The sequence below is a fragment of the Ambystoma mexicanum genome, chromosome 11 (assembly GCF_040938575.1).
Source record: "Ambystoma mexicanum isolate Mex_15411 chromosome 11, UKY_AmexF1_1, whole genome shotgun sequence".
Lineage (NCBI taxonomy): Eukaryota > Metazoa > Chordata > Amphibia > Caudata > Ambystomatidae > Ambystoma > Ambystoma mexicanum.
In genome coordinates, this window is record NC_090934.1 from 1237549277 (window position 1) to 1237567391 (window position 18115).

General features: G+C 45.8%; 1 protein-coding gene across 9 annotated transcripts in view; it reads right to left on the bottom strand.

Annotated features, from left to right (window-relative positions):
* NEO1 (neogenin 1) overlaps positions 1–18115 on the bottom strand; it is a 1161518-nt gene that overhangs the window by 238315 nt on the left and 905088 nt on the right. For all 9 annotated transcript variants that reach the window (XM_069624609.1, XM_069624607.1, XM_069624606.1 and 6 more), the window contains exons 19-20: positions 14730–14837; positions 3978–4172 (exon numbers count right to left, since the gene is read on the bottom strand). In XM_069624609.1, coding sequence (XP_069480710.1) covers positions 3978–4172; positions 14730–14837 — 303 coding nt within the window. The remainder of the gene's footprint in view (positions 1–3977; positions 4173–14729; positions 14838–18115) is intronic.

Genomic DNA, 18115 nt, shown 5'->3' on the forward strand with positions numbered 1-18115 from the left:
ACACTGATATGTGAAAGTCGCCATATTTCATATCCAATGTTGTCATATAATCTCCTCCCTTCAACAGTGAAATAACCTCTTTTTAGGTAGTTGTCTAAATGTTTAGTGTTTCACATTTGTTTGATGGACGTCTAATATGGGCATTCTTGTCTAGCAGTTGTTGGGCACTAGGAAACAGTAAATACCCTTGTTTATCTGTTCAATTTACTTGCTTCATTGCTTCTATCTGGATGAGTACCTCTATTCTTGGAGAAGTCCCAATGTTTGTACTGCATTTTTCTGTATCTTGGAGGGAACTCTCTGCAATATCATTCTTTGACTGTCCTTAGTACTCACTTGGCTGACATAATTCCCTGCCATGTATAGGTGTAATATGTTATTCGTTCCCCCTAACATGGGAGGGGATCATCACTGTGGGGTGATTGCTTCGCAGTCGTGGTTGCCAAGCTATGAGTTTGGCCTCTACTGCGCTTTTGCTGCCACTGTGCTCTTCTGTAACTTGTTTGTGACCCTGAACTGGAGAAACATGCACTGTATAATGAGTTGCGGGCCGAGTGAAAAAGTGCACCCTGTAGAAATGCCCATTAACCAGGGATCTCCCCTGTTGAAATGTTGTGTGTTATTTGACCTAGGTCTGTGTGTCCTGGTTCTTTGTTGCTTCTCCAGAGCCTTGCCCACTACTTTTTCAAAGAGACTCGAACCTTTAACTGGTTTATCTAGTAAGTAGAGTCTAGTGAGTTATGACATTAGCCGATAGTTTCCACGCATCAATAACTTTGGCCACAGGGGTTTTCAGTGGCTCCAAGACTTCTTTAATCAGATCATTATAGTCTATTGGGTTCTATTATATCCCATCAATGCTGAGGCATTGGTGATTTACAACTCACATGCCGCTCAAATGGCTACCTTCAGTCCGAGAGCATATATCTTTTTGCTTTCTTTTTCTGGTGGGCATTAATTGGTAGACATTGGAGTACAACACTTTTTTTTAATCTCTTAGTAACAATCAAGGTACCTGGTGGTAAGTGACTATTAATTTAAAATGCGTGGCTCTATTTGAGGATTAACTGGTTTTGTAAGGACTGGTTAAATGAGGGATCCGTTGCTCTGTTTATAATGGACTACAAGAGTGGAATGGAAGATGTGTTTCTTTTCTTGGTAAATATCTTCTATGAAATCACTCATCCGATTCATATGTTTGAATTCCAAGTCTGCCAGAAGCCCATTTTAGTAGAACAGTATATATCCTCTGTGGGCGGGGATGGTACAGGGTATTCATATGGATCGATTTCACTCCTGTCATCCACCTCATCCTGCTCTACATAATTCTTTTGCCTTTTTTGGCTAGTGTACTTCTGTGAAATCAGGTTTCCTTTTCATGGGCAGGATGCTCTAAAATGCATGAAGGAAGCCACTTTGGTTCTAGTACAGCTGATCTTCCTCACGGACCACAGTTTGCTTGGTTTTTAAACTTGGTATGTTGAAGAGGTTTTAAGGGTTACTTGCCCTCCTTTAACTCTGAAAGACTTAGAAGGCCTGCTTCTGCATGGCTTTAAGACGTGCCCCTTTACCCTCTGATGTGGTTGTGAGGTTTGGACTCGGACCTCTCTGCATGATTTTGTTTTTGCCTGATTGTCTTTTTTCGGTTTTCCTACATTAGCTTTACTTGCCATTGCATGTTTGTCAAACTCCAATATTGTTTGTGTTCACACAGGGCGTTTGGTGTTCGTCTTCTATTTTACTCTTTGCTGTGGACTGTTATATGCTCATCTTGAGCCAGACTTCGTCCACTTTTAGTCTTGGGCCTAGTTTTGGGTTGTGTAGCCTTGTGGATGCCAGGGGTGTATCCACAGCACAAATGAATGTGTTCTGTGCAGAGCTGAGGGCCTGTTGCAAGTAAACACTGGATGGTGACTCCATGTGGCACTCTTCTGCATCACTCTGGAAACCGAGACACCACTCCAACCTTGAGAACTTCTGTGGTAATCTCACTCCGAGATATTCCGGCCTGCGTGGCACATGCAGCCCGGGCTTTCTTCCATGCCCTAAGGTTTTCTGTTTGAAAAGCCAACACACTCATCACCGAAACTCATCTTGATCCCTTGGAATGCATCTAATAAACACATGGTGCATGTTCTTCCAAGGGAATTTTGTATTACAATTTGTGCATAATTTAAAAAGGAGCACTGTTCATGAGAGCCGAGGATTATGAGAATTATTTAAGTGGAAGATATGGGGGTATAGGCATTCTACAAAGGGCCACGTATATGCATTGTCCCTACAGTGCGCCTTTTGGCGTAGTGTTGACCAGCATAGTCTCAATTGCGCCACTTCTCTCATAGTCAGAAAAGTTAGACTTATTTGCCCTGTTCTCTCCGAACTTCGACAGCAGAAACGTTTGATAGATTTCCCCTCTGCATGTGTGCGACTAACCCAATGACTGGGGAAAAAAAAAAACAGGGGACGTGCAAAGGATCATGGGTATTGTACACGTGGGATAAAGATAGTGCGGCAGTAACACCCCATCATCCTCTCTTTTTCGAAATTGAAAAAGAAAACTGATGTAATACTCTGTACCAACCACTAGATGGCAGGCAGCCTATACAAAACATGTGTATCTAAGCAGATTCACTACGGTACACCCAGTTTCCGTGCCGCTGGTTCGGCGTGGGCCGATTCGCCGCGGCCAGTTCGGCGACGGGATGTTTTGGCGCGCCGCACACCAGTGCACATCGCCTGCTGTTTATGGAAGCGTTCAGTGCAGTGCACTTTAAGTGCGAGTTTCAACTTCATCCCACACTGTTTTAAAATGAAACTGTTCTAGAGCGGTTTCATTTTTAAATAGTGTGGGATGAAGTTGAAACTCGCACTTTCAGTGCACTGCACTGAACGTTTCCCTAAACAGCAGGCGATGTGCACTGGTGTGCGGCTCACAGGGCAGATTAGATCTGCCGGGCTCACGAGGGTGGGGGCTGTGCTGCTCGGAGCAGACTGCTCCGAACAGTGCTCCGAACAGCACAGCCCCACCTTCGCGGGCCCGGCTGTGTAGTCTGCGTGGCTGTGGTGCCTGCATGAAGAACTCACAGGACATTTATGTGCGGCCAGTTCGGCGCGGGCTGCCGCGCCGAACCAGCTCCAGCGCCGAACCGGCCGCACCAAATCTTCCCGCGCCGAACCGGCCACGCCGAAATGTCCTGCTCCGGATTCACTAGACGCTTGTGAAAAGGTTCGCCAAGATTAGGCTTGTGGTAGAATTGTATGGGAAATTATGAATGATACGTTTGATGCATTGCCCTTTTTCTGAATTAATGTCTCTTGGGAGCCATGACTTCCGACTATCTTTCTTTGGGCGGTCTTACCGGATTGGTCTTCATTGGGCTACCACCAAGACATATCGAAGGAACACATTTTTCTTTAAACTTCACCACAGCTGTGAAATCATCTTCCTGGACCTTCCTTAGCATCATAGCACTGCGCACAGACACGCAGTTGCCTGTACAGCCGAAGTATAAAGCAGACAACTGAGGCATTGCAAAACTACACAGAAGAGAAGTTTTCTTTAGTACCACTAGTTTAATGGGCCCTTAGCAGTCAAAGGGTGTTTAACCAACTGAATTAACTAGATTTCACAGAGGGAGCTTATGAAGACTTCTGACAAATTCCTTTCCGCTGGTGGCAGTCCAACGTGCCATCCACCGCCGCTTCATCAATACCCAATCATGGATTACCAAAAATGTCTTGCCAAAGTCTACACTGACTTTGGTTACATAAGTAGTATTAACAATATCAACCACGTGTCAAGGGACTGGTGCAGATTCTTCAGGTTTCCTCCCTCGTTTAAACAAAAGGTTGCATGCTTCAGGGCCACAGAATGAAATCTTCCGAGTACTGGTCTCATTCAAATGAAAAGGGCGATTACATGAAGTGACACACACACACACACAAAACCTGAGGGAGTGACTAACGAAGCAACCTACCTTTAGGGGTCCTGAATTGTGCAGCTTCAGACATGGGGCCCATGCCTTTGGAGTTCCGAGCTTGAATCTTGAAGAAGTAAGCAGTGTCCAGAGTCAGTTCCTGAATCTGGTGTGTAAGTCTGTTTCCCACAACAGGCTCAATGACCCAGTCGTGTAGCTCCGCATTCACATCAGTGCTGTAGTAAATAATATATCCTGCATATGGGATAGGGGAAAATCCAGACAAAGAGATTAGGAAGATGCAGGTATATCTGAGGGTGAGCTGCGGGGATGGAGACACCAAAGAAGAAATGCTGCAGAGCTTCCAAGAAATACATCCCTTTCCCCATGCAGGAAAGTGAGCAATTAAGAAATGTGTGTACAGATACTGCTACTGACATCCATTAGTATTCTATGTGTAGACCCCACACAAAACCCCTCCGCCACCACATACATCTAGAGATGGAAGTGTAATATAAATCATTGGTACGCCATACCACTAGTTTTTTTTTCTTTCACAGAGCGTACCTTTAGTTCAAAGGCTCAACAAATGCGTTCTTGACGCCTTGCCTTTCTCCTGCACCTAATATAGAATCGACTCAGGCCGGACATTCAAGCACTGCCCGTTTCCCACGTCACAGCTAGGCAGACGCACACAGTGTCCTTGGCTCTGCAGGTAGTGAAGGTGCTCAGGTTGTAAACATTTCTTTTAACAGTGGCAGAGCCTTTCATATGGATGATGGAACATTTAAGAGCTCGCAAAGCACCAGTTACCTTGCAAATCTGTGATAGTTCAAGTGATCAACACAAAGTGCCAATTTTAAGATTTGTTTATATCCATGATTTCTACTATCTTGATATGCAAAACAAAGTTGCTTTATGTCACTAATCAAATGTTTTCAACACCATACATAACGTGCTGGAAGTTTGTGACTAAGAATCTGCATATCTATCTTAGTTTATTACACAACCTATTGTATTACAGGTCTTAAATCACTAAAGGTACTGTGGGGTTAACTAGATTTTTCAGGTTGGCATTATCTTGCATTCTGGGACTTCTAGTTACCATTCAGGATGTGAAAATTAAAGCCACAATGATATCGGTTTGGCCTAAATTGTTGCCATAAAGATTTACACGCTGTCATTCGGCTTTATTATGCAATTTGTCTTTTTTGTAAGTAAACTCTAAGATATTACTACGGTAGACATTGAAATCCAACTATTTGTGCCAAGTTTGTGATCCTTGTCCCTCCCCCTCTGCCCTCCTCTCCTCACATGACATCCCCATCCTCCCCCGGCCATCTGTCCAACCATCCCACTGCCTCCTTTTTGGATGCAGCCAGAGTGCCGCTAGTTCCTTTTTTCTACTTCCACCCCTCATACATCAAATAAATGGGGCTCAACTGAAGCATCACTTGCCTAGTATTCAAAACTACACTCCATGCCCTAAGTGGTCATAGTGCCTGGGGAAAGACTCCTAAGATCTCACAATGTAGTGGACAGTTCTCCACAGAGCAGAACTTCCAGCACTTTACAAAGATACTTGAAAAACTTCAGGGCATCATGTACGAGGCACCAGGGCCAAGTTAGCCCTGGTGCCTTGTACATGATGCCCTGAAGTTTTGTTTTCAAGTATCTTTGTAAAGTGCTGAACGTTCTGCTTGAACATCATACCATGTTTAATGTGAGAAATTCCCTGTGCCAGATTGCCTACGTGCCTTCATGTACTACTCTGTGCCACAAGATATTAATAGGTTTGCCATGACTTGTAACTCCAAACGTCTGGCGAAAGGACTTGTGGGGGGGGGGGAAAACAGTTTTGACATTTTTAATGAACTCCTTAAACACTAAACACTTTGCTGCCTTATAATTATGATCAGCCAATGCCAACTGCCATGTTTAAACGTGCCTTATTGCCATTGCTGTGAGAGACCTATGTTCTCATACACATGTCCTGATCTCGAAGAATTCACTATCTAGTGCCTAGCTGTGCTCCCTTCCACAGTTCTCGCCTCTGACACGTTTCCCTTCTGGCATATATAAGTGTGTCTTAGTGTGCTGCTTTCGTAGGCAAGGCAACCAAACTGTAGGAAAGGTAGAAGTATCTTGCACCGCAAGAACAGAAGTATCCCATCCCGATTAGGCCTTCCAGAGCGTTAGAACATAGCCTCTGCATAACACTTGCACATGGTGATACTCTTCATTCACCTGAAACATTCTTTCTTGACGATATCATGTCATGTCATGTCATGTCTGAGCATCCATATGCATTTAAAAGCATGTGTGCCCTCCTGCATAAGCTCTGTTCCTGGAGGCAGGGAGAGGGTTACTGTGCTGAGTCTTCCTCTGTCGTTTGGTTGCTGTTGTCCTGTGTATGCTGGCTTTGCAGACTGCTATTAAAAGACATTCGCCAATCTACTGGAAGAGTATTAATTTTCCACAACAGGCAGCAGTCTCCCGGGCAGTGACAAAGATTCTCATGAAGGATCAGTGTGTCCTGTGAGGTAACATGAGGTTTTGGCATTCACTCCATACCTGCACACTGTCCAAAATCACCCTTATAAACAGAGTGTGATGCTTCTGTGCAGAATACTTGTCTATGGCAACCCTCCACTGGTGGGCATTAAACCAGGTCTGGGACCAGTCTTGGACCCATGTTGTGGTCAACAGGACTACTGGCAGCCCATGGCCTAAACAGTAGTTTTTCTTTTTTGGGGCTGCATTCTAAACCTAGGAACATCCAACTCACTTTGCCCAGATTGGTGGGGGTGCCAGCAGAGGAAAGAAAAAAACTTCTTTTGCTTCGTCAGTCTACTCCTCTGGGGGCTCACCCTTCCTAATGTTGGAGGGACCACCAGATGACTGCGATATACTTCAGCAACAAGTGGCCATAACATCCTGCAAAAGCATGGAGAACAATAATAGCAGGGGTTTGAAACGGTTTTATCAGCCCCAACGCAAATCAGATTGGCTGTTTTTCAACGAGTCAAGATTTCAAACAAACCGCTGGACAGATCTGCACCAAACAAGTGCGCACACTTTCGGAACCAGATGTCACATCCCATGAAACGTTGGTGCAAATCCGTCGGTGAGCAGTTCGGGTTATAGTTCATAGCAAAGTTTTCCCTTTGAGGAAAAGCATAGTAAAAGCAAGTGTTGCACCCCCTTATAAATTTGCCCCAGTTCCCACTTTGCAGTACCAAATTACTAGACCCTCAAAACTAACAATGCTTTGATTACATTAATGTTCATTTCAGGATTGTGGGCAGCGTTTCCTGTAGCACTCACAAAAGAGGCTGCACAAGAAACACAACCCACAGAAAAGCAATCAATGGAAGAAACAGGCACCAGAGGGGAAAACGGGTCTGGAAGACTGGAGAGGACTGAGGAGGAAAGTGCTTCAAGTCAGTGGGAGAAAGGCTTGGCAGGTGTCAGGGAACTGGGAGGCAGGTAACCTTAACATGGAAGGGTCACAGAGTCCAGGGGACCAGTAGCAGGAGAGATTGGAAGGCGTGCGCTAGGTAGGATGGCTCAGGGGTGACATCTGATGAAAGCGGTATACTCCTATTGGTGACCCGTTTGAGGCCCCTCCAGTGTGGCAAAATAAACCAGTCTTATCAAAGTGACCTCAAACAGGTCAAACATTCGACATCGAAACTTGATTTTTCCTCTCATATTTTGGTCACCTTTGATGGAGAGTTCCTTTCCACCAGAATTTTTTCAAATTGAACTGAAACTTGCAGTAATCACTTGTATAACTTTTGTTCCATCTTTTATGCCATCAAGCAGAAGATTATTTCACTCTGGTGTTCCAAGTTCAACCACTATGCTTCCTTTCTAAGCCTTCTCCATCCCTACCATTGAGTAACTTTTTCGTAGTCTTGCATCCAGTCCCATTTCCTCCATACTCATGGGAGATTAAAAAGCAACCCAGGTATAGCTAATGGGTGGTTGGAGCTTTCATTTTCTAAAAGGGTTCTTAGAGGATGGCCTCATTTGCCCCAACCTCCAATCCCCCCCCCCCAAACCCCTCTGGAGCTGTGATCCAAAGACTGTAGAAGGAATATGGTGTAGCCAAAGTTGCTGCCCCACAAATGCCAAAATCAATAGGAGTCTTTGAAAGACCACTGAAGCTACATCCATCCCCCACACGAATTGAGCGGGTAGCCACCTTGGAGCCTTTATATTTTGTATGCTTCCAAGAAAGTGGAAGCATCCATCGTGCTATGGAGGCTTTGAATTTTGGCCCGCCAGGCGCTGATCCCTGTAAAACGTTAGTATCCTAGCCACATCCATAGTGTGAAGTGCCCGTTCGGCCTCTGTGGTTGGTCCTGGAAAAAAGACAGGCAGAAATAGTTCCTCGCTTATGTGACTACCTTGGGTAAGAATCCTGGCTTTGATTTAAGGTATGAAAAATGATGCAGGGGTCTTTTACAAAGGATTTTCCATGGATGCCACCTTGCTCCTTTTAGATAGGCTCCTATGGCCACCAAGTATGTTCTACACGATTCTACAGATACTCAAGATTCTGCCAGCACTGTAATGAAAGACATTACGCCATCCTGTGACGCCTCAAAGGGGTCCATCTTGTTCCTCAACTCCAGTGGCAGAAACATCCATTTGCTTGAAAATTGGCATCTTGTGCTACCTCTCCTAGCCCTCTTTATGACAGTAGCCCCCTGTGATTGGAGGACTAGGGTGGAGAATCCTCCCTTCCAGTTGTGGGAGAATGCCCGTCCAATCTGGTAGCCTGCATGGTGGTTGGCCAGTCAGGTTCTTCAAATCTGAAAAACAGAATTTCTTCGGTCAGAAAGAATCATGTGACAATCTGCTGCCCATAACAGTTCATGCATTACCTTGAAGATTAGAGGGAGGTGCATAAAACGCCTGTTCATCCCACAGACGGATGAAGGAGTCTCCCAGAGAATCCGGGCCTTTCCCCTTTCATGATGCATAAAGCGGACATTTCTTGTTCTCAAATGTCGCAATGAGGTCTACCAATGGCGAGCGCCATCTTTGTAAATTTGGAACTAAAGCCCTTTGATTGATGTCCTATACCTGCGCAGTATGTGCCAAACGACTCAGCGCATCCACCCTGATGTTCTCCGCTCCCGAAAGGTGCAAGGTCATTGGAGAAATATCATGCTCCCGACACCAGTTCCAGATCTCCATTGCCAGAGAAAGTGACTGATTTCGTTCCCCCTGGTTCATTTAGGTAAAACATTGCACTGGTGTTTTCTGCACAGATCAATATTTTCTTGCCACCCAATATCAGTAGAAATTCTTTCAAGCATAGGAAAATTACATTTAGTTCCAAATAATGCATGTGGCTGTCCAGGTCTTCCTGGTCCCATAAATCATGCATCTCCAGTAAATATATGCAGCTCACCAGCCAGCTAGGGATGCACTGGTAGCCATCATCTTTGAAGGAATAGGTGTAGAAAATGGGACCCCAAGGGTGAGGTTCCTCTCTTCTATCCTCCATTCCAGATCTCTGAAGATACCTGGAACAGAAATCTCGAAAGCCTGTGGTTGTGTCTCTTGGCACCATTACGATGCCAGATGGAGTCAGTCTGCGCATGTGTAGTCTGGAATGTGCTACAACCAGAATGCATGACAACATGATTTCCCAGCAGCCGCTGAAAATTGATAGCTGGTAATCGCCAACGCCTCACAAACTTCTGACCGAGTACTCATGTTGTGCACGATATCCGAAGATAAACCGTTCCTTCCGTATAGTCCCATACTATTCCAATTAATTGAATTCTTTGTTTGGGTGTTAAAACAGATCTGTTCATATTGTGCGTTAGCGCAGTGCAAGATCCTGTTCAACTACTAGAGCACCCGAGCCCCGCACCTAAAAAGGTGTCTGACCGAGGATTAGAAAGTCGTCTGGGTAAACATGTGCCCTGTTCTTATAGAAATGGAACATTAACAAATCTTTGCGAAGATGCATGTGGCAAAGTTTAATCCAAAAGGAAGGACTCGGTACTGAAAATACCGACCCTGATGGAGAATCTTAGTTATTTATGATTTGGAGGCCAGATCGGTATGTGCATTTAGGTGTCTTGACGATCCAAAGCACACATCCAATCCCCCTCCATCAGTGCGGAAAGGCTCCAACAGTGTTTAACCATCTTGGATTTCTCAGGAGGTGATATTTGAAGTGAGATCAATCGAGGATGATCCTCCACCCCGCCTTGTCGTCCTGAAGTAATGCGAGATAAAGCCTTGCACTGGGCTCACTAATTGAATCTGGTCTATCGAATCCAGCTTTTTAAATTTCTGTAATCCTTCCAGCAGGTTTGATGAAAATTGTAAAGGGAAATCGTAGGTGGGAAATAAAGGGGAAGTAGATAGCCATAACCTACTACTGACAGGGTCCGAGGTCCGTCAGAGGCAATTGCTTCATGAGTAGAGGCTTATTAGTCCACCCAGAGGCGTTAAATGCTGCTTGCTCACGGGAACGTCAAACCTTACACTTGGCATTGTGCTTAGGAACGCTTTTCCCAGACCTAGTTTTCTTCTTATCAGGGAATCCGAGTATTGTCCTTTTCGCTCTCTGCTCCGTTTTCTTAATAGGAAACCTTTGAAACCGGTGGCGTTACATTGAATCCTCTGCTGAAAAGAATACTGGCTTGCCCAGATGTTTATACGTGAAAAACTTTGCGGTTAAGGAATGCGCCTTTCCTTTTGCCAACTCATCAATGGGTGAAAGATTTAATTCATCAAAAGTTAATGCCCTTAGCTTTTCTTGTACATCTTGAAGTACTTGTGTCCTTTTTAGCCACGCACCCCTTCTGAGGTCCCCACTAAGGCCCATACCTTGTGCTGCTGTCGACCTTGCATGCCGCTGCTTCCAGAATGTTGTGAGCTATCATTCTGATACCCTCTAAACACGCCAGAAACTGCTCTTTTCTGTCTCCATGCATGTCTTAAGCAAAATCCTCCATCTTACTCCAGAGTTTGTTACAAGCTGCAAGTATTACATCTGCATTGGCTTGAGTCAAATGCAATGGACTGTTTAAGTAGACATTTTGCAAACCGCATCAAGTGCCCTTTCTTCCTTCCCGGATGGTGCAAGAGCACCAGATGCTGTGCTCACTGCAGTCTTTCTTTGAGCTAGAGCTGCTGAAGCAACAGTGGAGCGTGTCAATGGATTATTAGTCAGATAAAGGGTAGACGAAGGGACTCAACTATAGCTTGGGCCAATATTTTTGTTGACTTTAATAATGTGGGTTTTTGTCCCCATATTTTGTAGCCTCTGCCAGAATATCCTGCTCTAAGGGGATACCAGTGCGCTCTGATTTTTTTTTGTGAGGACCTCTGAAAGTACCCTAGTTTCTACTGGTGGCACCTACGGTATTGGGAGTTGTAAAAATTCCACTGCATCTCAAACCCTGTCCTGGAACATTTTATTAAAGGATTGTCCTGCCTCCTGTTCCTCCGCCTCATCATCTGTGTCCTGTTGGCGACAAACAGTGTTGTCCTGCATTCAAGCATCACCGGCGGTGCATGCTGTTGAGGGCCTGTTGTGGCACTCTGCTCATGGCACAAAGTCCTTTCATTGACAGTCTTTTCAATTCGTTTTTTTACAAACATTTATCAACGAAAAAACTCATTGAAAAATATAAGGGGATGGGAATGTGCATATAAGGGGTGGGAGTTGGGAATAGAGACAAAACAATAGGGAATGGGGTGTTTGGGGGGAGAACCCCCCCCCCCAAAAACAAAAAAACACCATTGCAATTAGTTTTTCCATTGAAAAGTATTAGTTAAAAAACAAACTTAAAAAAAATCCATTGATGAAATGACGTAGCACCATGCTCATGTACGATCTCTTTTACAAGATCTTTATAGCAAGATCTTTATAGAAGCCGTGCATACCGGGATCTTGTAAAAAATGTTTAAAACTAGTAATCAGCGACTCTTTTCTATCCAGAAATGACTTTGCAGGGTCCAGTTGAGCAAAAAGGATGTTGTGGCAGAGTGAGTGGTAAAATCATTATAGTGGTATTGTATGGGGGCTGGTTGCCAATAAGGTGAGCCTGTGTAAGCCTCTTCTGTAGGGTCTGAAAACACCAACTGTGGTTGAAATACCATAGAAAGTCACTTGTAGACCAGTTGGCATCACATTCAATGCAGTTGTTGGTTCCAGTGTGGGATGGTGCGTTTCCAAGGGAGGCTGACACATGCCTCTTATGTTATGTTTACACATTTTCTTGACCCCGAAGTGAAGGCTGTGTATTCTGTAAGACTCAAGTCTGAGTTTTCAACTTGTGTGCGTTTTTGTGCGCAACCTGCTCCACTATCCTGTTCACCTTGGTCTCTGGGTGACAACTCTGGTGCCCCCTGTATGCACGGATTAGGCTTTCTTCTGCCATGTAGGTTATGAACGTTCTCCCTCCCGTGCTCTGTGATATAACTGGTACCAAGTACCCTCGTATCCACTCCCTGCATAGGGGTAAACTGCATCCGATGCTCAGGCTATTTGGTATGGTCATGGGGGGCCGTTTAAGCATGTGTGCTATCAGGGGGTCTCTCCTCACCCCCATTAACAGACCTAGGGGCACTTCAGTTTGGGGTGTCATAGTAGTCCATTTTTGGACCTCAGAAGGGAGTGCCACTGGCACAGGTGGGAAAGGGTCTTTTTGATCCCTTCCGTGAGGGACGAAACCCCAAAGAGTATCACACGCACAAGGTGCCCTTATGAATATCTTTTCACTTCCCTCAAGTCTTTGTTAGACAAAATATTAGTCCACGTTGTCTAGGTGACCTCCAAATTCTGTCTCCCAACGCACACGCCAGTTTTGGAGAGCCCAGAGCGAGAGAGGTATGCGTCGCAATTACACCACCTGCATCTCCCCTGAACAGATTAAATAAAACGCAAACAGGTCTGCAGAGTTTTATCCACCGCACTGGTGGAACCAGTTGGGCATATTCTGTGGAGGTGTCGTAGCTTTATGCACAACAAGGCGAAGCTGTTAGCGTGATGCTCCTTCCTCTCCGACGTGGAGAAAGGGAGTGACTGTTGGGCAGGGCACGCAGAGGAGGTACTATGCAGGGCGTGACTAGGTATTCCTGCGCTCAAGATTCTTTAAGGTTGCTTTGCAACACGCTACGGTCTCAAGGGAAGTCCCATGAGTATGGAGGAAAGGAGAAGGGACTGCAGAAACAAGAATTAGCCTTTCCTCCAGTACTACATCTTTTCCACTGGCCAGTCATTTCCCTGGTAGCCTGCCACACTTTATTGTTGCCGCTGGAATCATCATGGAAGAACAGAACTAGTGATCAGTTCTAGCACTGCTCAACTTGGACTCTTCAACCTTACAAGGCATGATGGTTAGCATTTGCCCATTTCGAATACAGGCCAAAGTGATTGAGCCCTATTCATAAAATTGCCTCCATCAGGAATTGAGGGTTACAACAGGATAAGTTCTGTATCTTAGTCAACCAATTTTAAGTCAAACAACCTCTAACATTCTGATCAATGGTTGACACCCGGTTGAGCGGATTCAGAATGCTGGGTACCACTAGTGCCTGGACAAGCAGATTTGGTTCCTGTATATGGCCTTCACAGAAAACGCATATTTGCAGCGACTGTTAGGAAATGTTTACCTTTGTGACTTTCCCTCCATTGGTTTTCACAGAAGTCCTCCCCCCACCCCAGCATATCTGTCAAAGGCTTGGTACCATGACTGACAGGACGAGAAAGACTGGCATCAGCAAAGATCACTGGTCAGCTGTAGCAGGTGACACTTGTTGAGATGAAAGACAGCCCCAGGAAGAAACGATTTCATGCAGGAGAGCCGCAGCTGCAGGAGGATTGGTCTTAAGACCACAAACAGCCTTCAGAGTCCAAGTTGTAACTCGGAACTGCAACCAATGCATAGGAGATGCCTTGAAAGAATGAAGCTGCTCAGCCCACAAGATGGAAGCTTTAGACGGTAGGATCATCATGTAGTGGTCTGGACTGGTTGGCCCCTGCAACCCAAGGTCTTCAGTAGATCATTGCAGAGGCCGGGCTTTGACAGGTCTTTCTGGCGGCAATGCTGATTGTCTTCAGAGGGCTACTCTTCTTTGTAGTGGTTTCAGCTTCAATCAATGATCTGAAGAACGGCTACAGTACTCCTTTTATTCCAAAATGTACCTGTGGCTGCCCAAGTATACCAATGGCAAGGATCTCCACCAAACTGGCAAGGGCTGTTCAATCCTCTTGCCCCACATCTGCGCATCAACAGACAACCCCTGCGGGTGGAATGTAGTTTGGGACAAGACAGTTCCAACCCTTACATCCGGCCAGGAGCACGCACACCTTGACAGGAAACTTGACACAAACACTGGGAAAGGGCATACTACATGCAGCTTTTCCTCACATGGGAAGTTCAGAAGCTGGTTAAAGGACTAGATGGCCACAAGACAGGGCAAAAACCCTTGATATGACATTTGGTACTTCTCTCGCAAATCGAACATGGTCTCCATGCACTGGAAGCAAGAAAGTAAAGCAAAAAGACTTTACGTACCTGCAAAAGTCAGGATAGGGGTTAAGTCATGGCAAAAAGATGGGTGGATCCATTGATGTCAATGGAGGGAAAGTGGCAAGAAGAAAATCATTTTTTATCAAATATGATGAAAGCTGGACTATTTCGAAGATGACCTACACAAGAGAACATGATCTTGCTTCACATTGTACTTTGCAGTTCCCCAAAATTACAACACTGAAATTAAGACTCTGCAGCAGTGTAAAACAGTGCAGCTGTATCGTAGATGTACCTGTGATCTTGCCGTTGGCCTCCGACGGTGGCTGCCAGTTCACAATGATTGTGCGAGGTTTCCCTTCTTTGCTCACCACAGTGACATCTTTCGGAGGGGATGTTGGAACTGGTGTGTAAAAAAGACAAACCAAGTTAAGAGCAAAAGAAGCTTTACCATTCCAAGAAATAATGTGCTCTGTTGAAGGGTGGTTATGTATATAAAAGGAGATTGTCGCATCGGAGTAACTTTAAATCATCACTAGCAAGACAGTCCGCTCTATATGCGTGTAAGCCAGTGACATCTACGCAAATTGAGGAATACATCTGCTGCTTTGCTTATAGTCTGTGGGTTCTGTGTAGCTGAAGGATTACATCACAATTTAAAATAAAAAGCAAAGCCTGTAAACATTTCTGTAACAAATTCATAGACTATTAAATGGGGTGGGAGAGTTGCAAAATTAAAGATTCTCATAGGCCCATAAAAGTAGACCTTTGCAATGCCAATGAGCCCAACCCTTTGCCATCTTCAATTATCTAGATTTCTCTACAGTGGGCTCTAGACTAGAACACCCTACTTCCACTTCCCCATGTTAACTGGTAATAAGTGCACTATACAAACAATTGCATTAAAGAGCATAGCAGGAGTGCAACACAAGCACAACAGTGGCTCAGTTTCACTCAGTCCCGGATCCTAAACGCCCCCCCCCCACCCATTATGGTGAAAGGAAAATAAGTTACTCCAGATGAGATTTTTTACCCTCAACAATCCTAAATGATTTATTTTGTCAGTAAAAATATTCAAAAATTCAATGTATTAACAGTTCTATCATTTAATAAAAGTTGGGATGGTTTCACCACCAAAAACAACAAGTTACTCTTACCTGGTAACGTTCTTTCGATGGGATGGTCCGACGACGTATTCCATATCTATGACAGTAATCACCACAGCTGTGCTGCTTCGGAAAATCTTTCGGCGTCTGCGTCTTGCGATGACGTCAATAAACTGTCCTCGAGGGCCTCCGTCGAGGTGACGTCACCGGATGTTATAAGTAGGACGCACAACGCCCGTAGCCTCAGTTATAGTTTTTCCCAGAACGTGTGGTACCAATCTTCTGCCAGTATGACGACAGAAAGCCTTGCGGAAACGTAAGCTGCAATCGCATAAGAAATTCTGTAGCGGGGCAGGGAGGGAGCGATATGGAATACGTCAGACCATCCCATCGAACGAACATTACCAGGTAAGAGTAACTTGCTCTTCGAGGGGATTGGGTCCTCTGGCATATTTCACATCTATTTCGGACTCCCAAAGCAGTACCAACGTATGGAGGAGGGAAAAGGAATTTAGAATATAGAAATTTAGAATGCCCAATCAAATTGCAGAGTAAAGGACCGCCTTGCCCAAGGCCAGATCCTGCCCATGGATAGCATCTAGGGAGTAGTGTTGTACAAAAGTATGGACCGAAGCCCAAGTGGCTGCTTCACAGATGTTACGAATAGGAACACCCCTCTGCAGGGCAGTAGAGGCAGCCATACCCCTAGTAGAATGGGCCCGTAAGCCTACCGGGAGGGTCCTTACCCGCCAAGCGGTAACTTTCAGAAATTGCCAAGATAATTCATCTAGACAAAGTCTGCTTAGTAACAGCTTGTCCCAAACGCTTTCCAGTGTAACCTATAAAGAGCTGATCCTCCGCTCTGGCCCGGGACATGCGTGAAATGTAGAAACTTAAAGCTCTCCTAGGATCTAACCTATGGAGCCTCTCCTTGTCATTACCAGGATGCGGAGGAGGATAAAATGCCGGAATAACCACCTTCTGGCTTAAATGAAATTCCGACACCACTTTCGGAAGAAAGGAAGGACTAACTCTAAGGACAACCCTGAACTTATGAAACACAGTGAAGGGTGGCTTAACTGAAAGTGCCTTTAACTCACTCTGCGAGCAGGAGTGACCGCAACTAAAAATACAGTTTTCAGAGTTAACAGTCTCAAAGGACAAGAATGCAAAGGCTCAAATGGAGCACCCATAAGAAACTTGACAACAAGGTTCAAATCCCAACCGGGCACCTGGAAAGGTGACGGAGGGAACACATTAGTGAGCCCTTTCAGAAACGAGAAATTAAAGTGATTTTAAAATAAGAACACTCCTCAGACAAGCGCTTAAATATGGACAGCGCCACCAGGTAACCTTTAATGGTACCCACTTGCAAGCCCTTGTGGGTTAAAGAAAGCAAAAGACAGAACCACAGGAATGTCACATAAAAAAGGATCCACATTCTTAACCCTGCACCAGTCGCAGGACTTTCTCCAACGGCAACGGTACAGGGACTTTGTTGACGGCCATCTGGCCGAAAGCACCACCTCCATCACGTCTTCAGGGGAGGTCCCAATCCTTATACCTCAACCTTTCAGAAGACAAGCGTGAAGGTTGAGGGATCTGACCTCTGGATGGAGAACCTGTCCCCCATCCCGTGAGAGCAGATCGTCTCGGTAGGGAAGATGACGTGGAGGGCAGATGGATAAGTCGAGGTGGTCCGGGTACCACGTCCTCCGGGCCCATGCCGGAGCAATGAGGATCATCCGAGAACCGAACCTCCGTAACCTCCGCAGCACTTGCAAGATGACGGGGACTGGAGGAAACGCATACAGCAGTGGGAAGGACCACTCCACCACAAAAGCGTTTCCTAAGGCTCCTCTTGGAGGAAATTCCCGCAAGCAGAACCTTTCACACTTCCGGTTGACACTGGAGGAAAAGAGATCCACTTGAGGGGTCCCCCAAAGGTCGAAGATCTCTCGAAGAATCTCCTGAGCCAACTGCCACTCGTGAGAGATCACGCTCTGCCTGCTCAGAATGTCCACCGTCTCGTTTTCGTCTCCGGCCAGATGAACTGCCGAGATCGAAATTCCCTGCTGGATGGCCCAGAACCGGAGCTGCATCGCCTCTCTGCACAGAGGAAGTAACCATGCCCCCTCCTTTTTGTTGAGGTAGTGCATGGTCACTGTGTTGTCTGTCAGAATCAGGACGTTCTTTCCTCTCACAGTTGGCAGAAAAGCCTTCAGGGCAAGCCTGACGGCCCTCAGCTCCAACAGATTCATATGGAGTCTGGACTCCGACAGAGACCAACGACCGCCGACTGTCAACTCGTTGGCATGAGCTCCCCATCCCGTGAAGGGTGCGTCCGTCACGATCGTCACTTCCGGGCCAAGGTAGCCAAAACGGAGCACCCCTCAGCAGAGTGCCTTCGTCGGCCCACCCCCGGTAGGTCCTGAGCGACCGAGGGCGGCACCTGAACGGTGTCCGACATCCTGCCGGAGGACTGTGACCACTGCATCTTGAGAGCCCATTGCAGAGATCTCATCCGCAACCGGGCCTCTGGCACCAGAAGAATGCAGGATGCCATGAGGCCGAG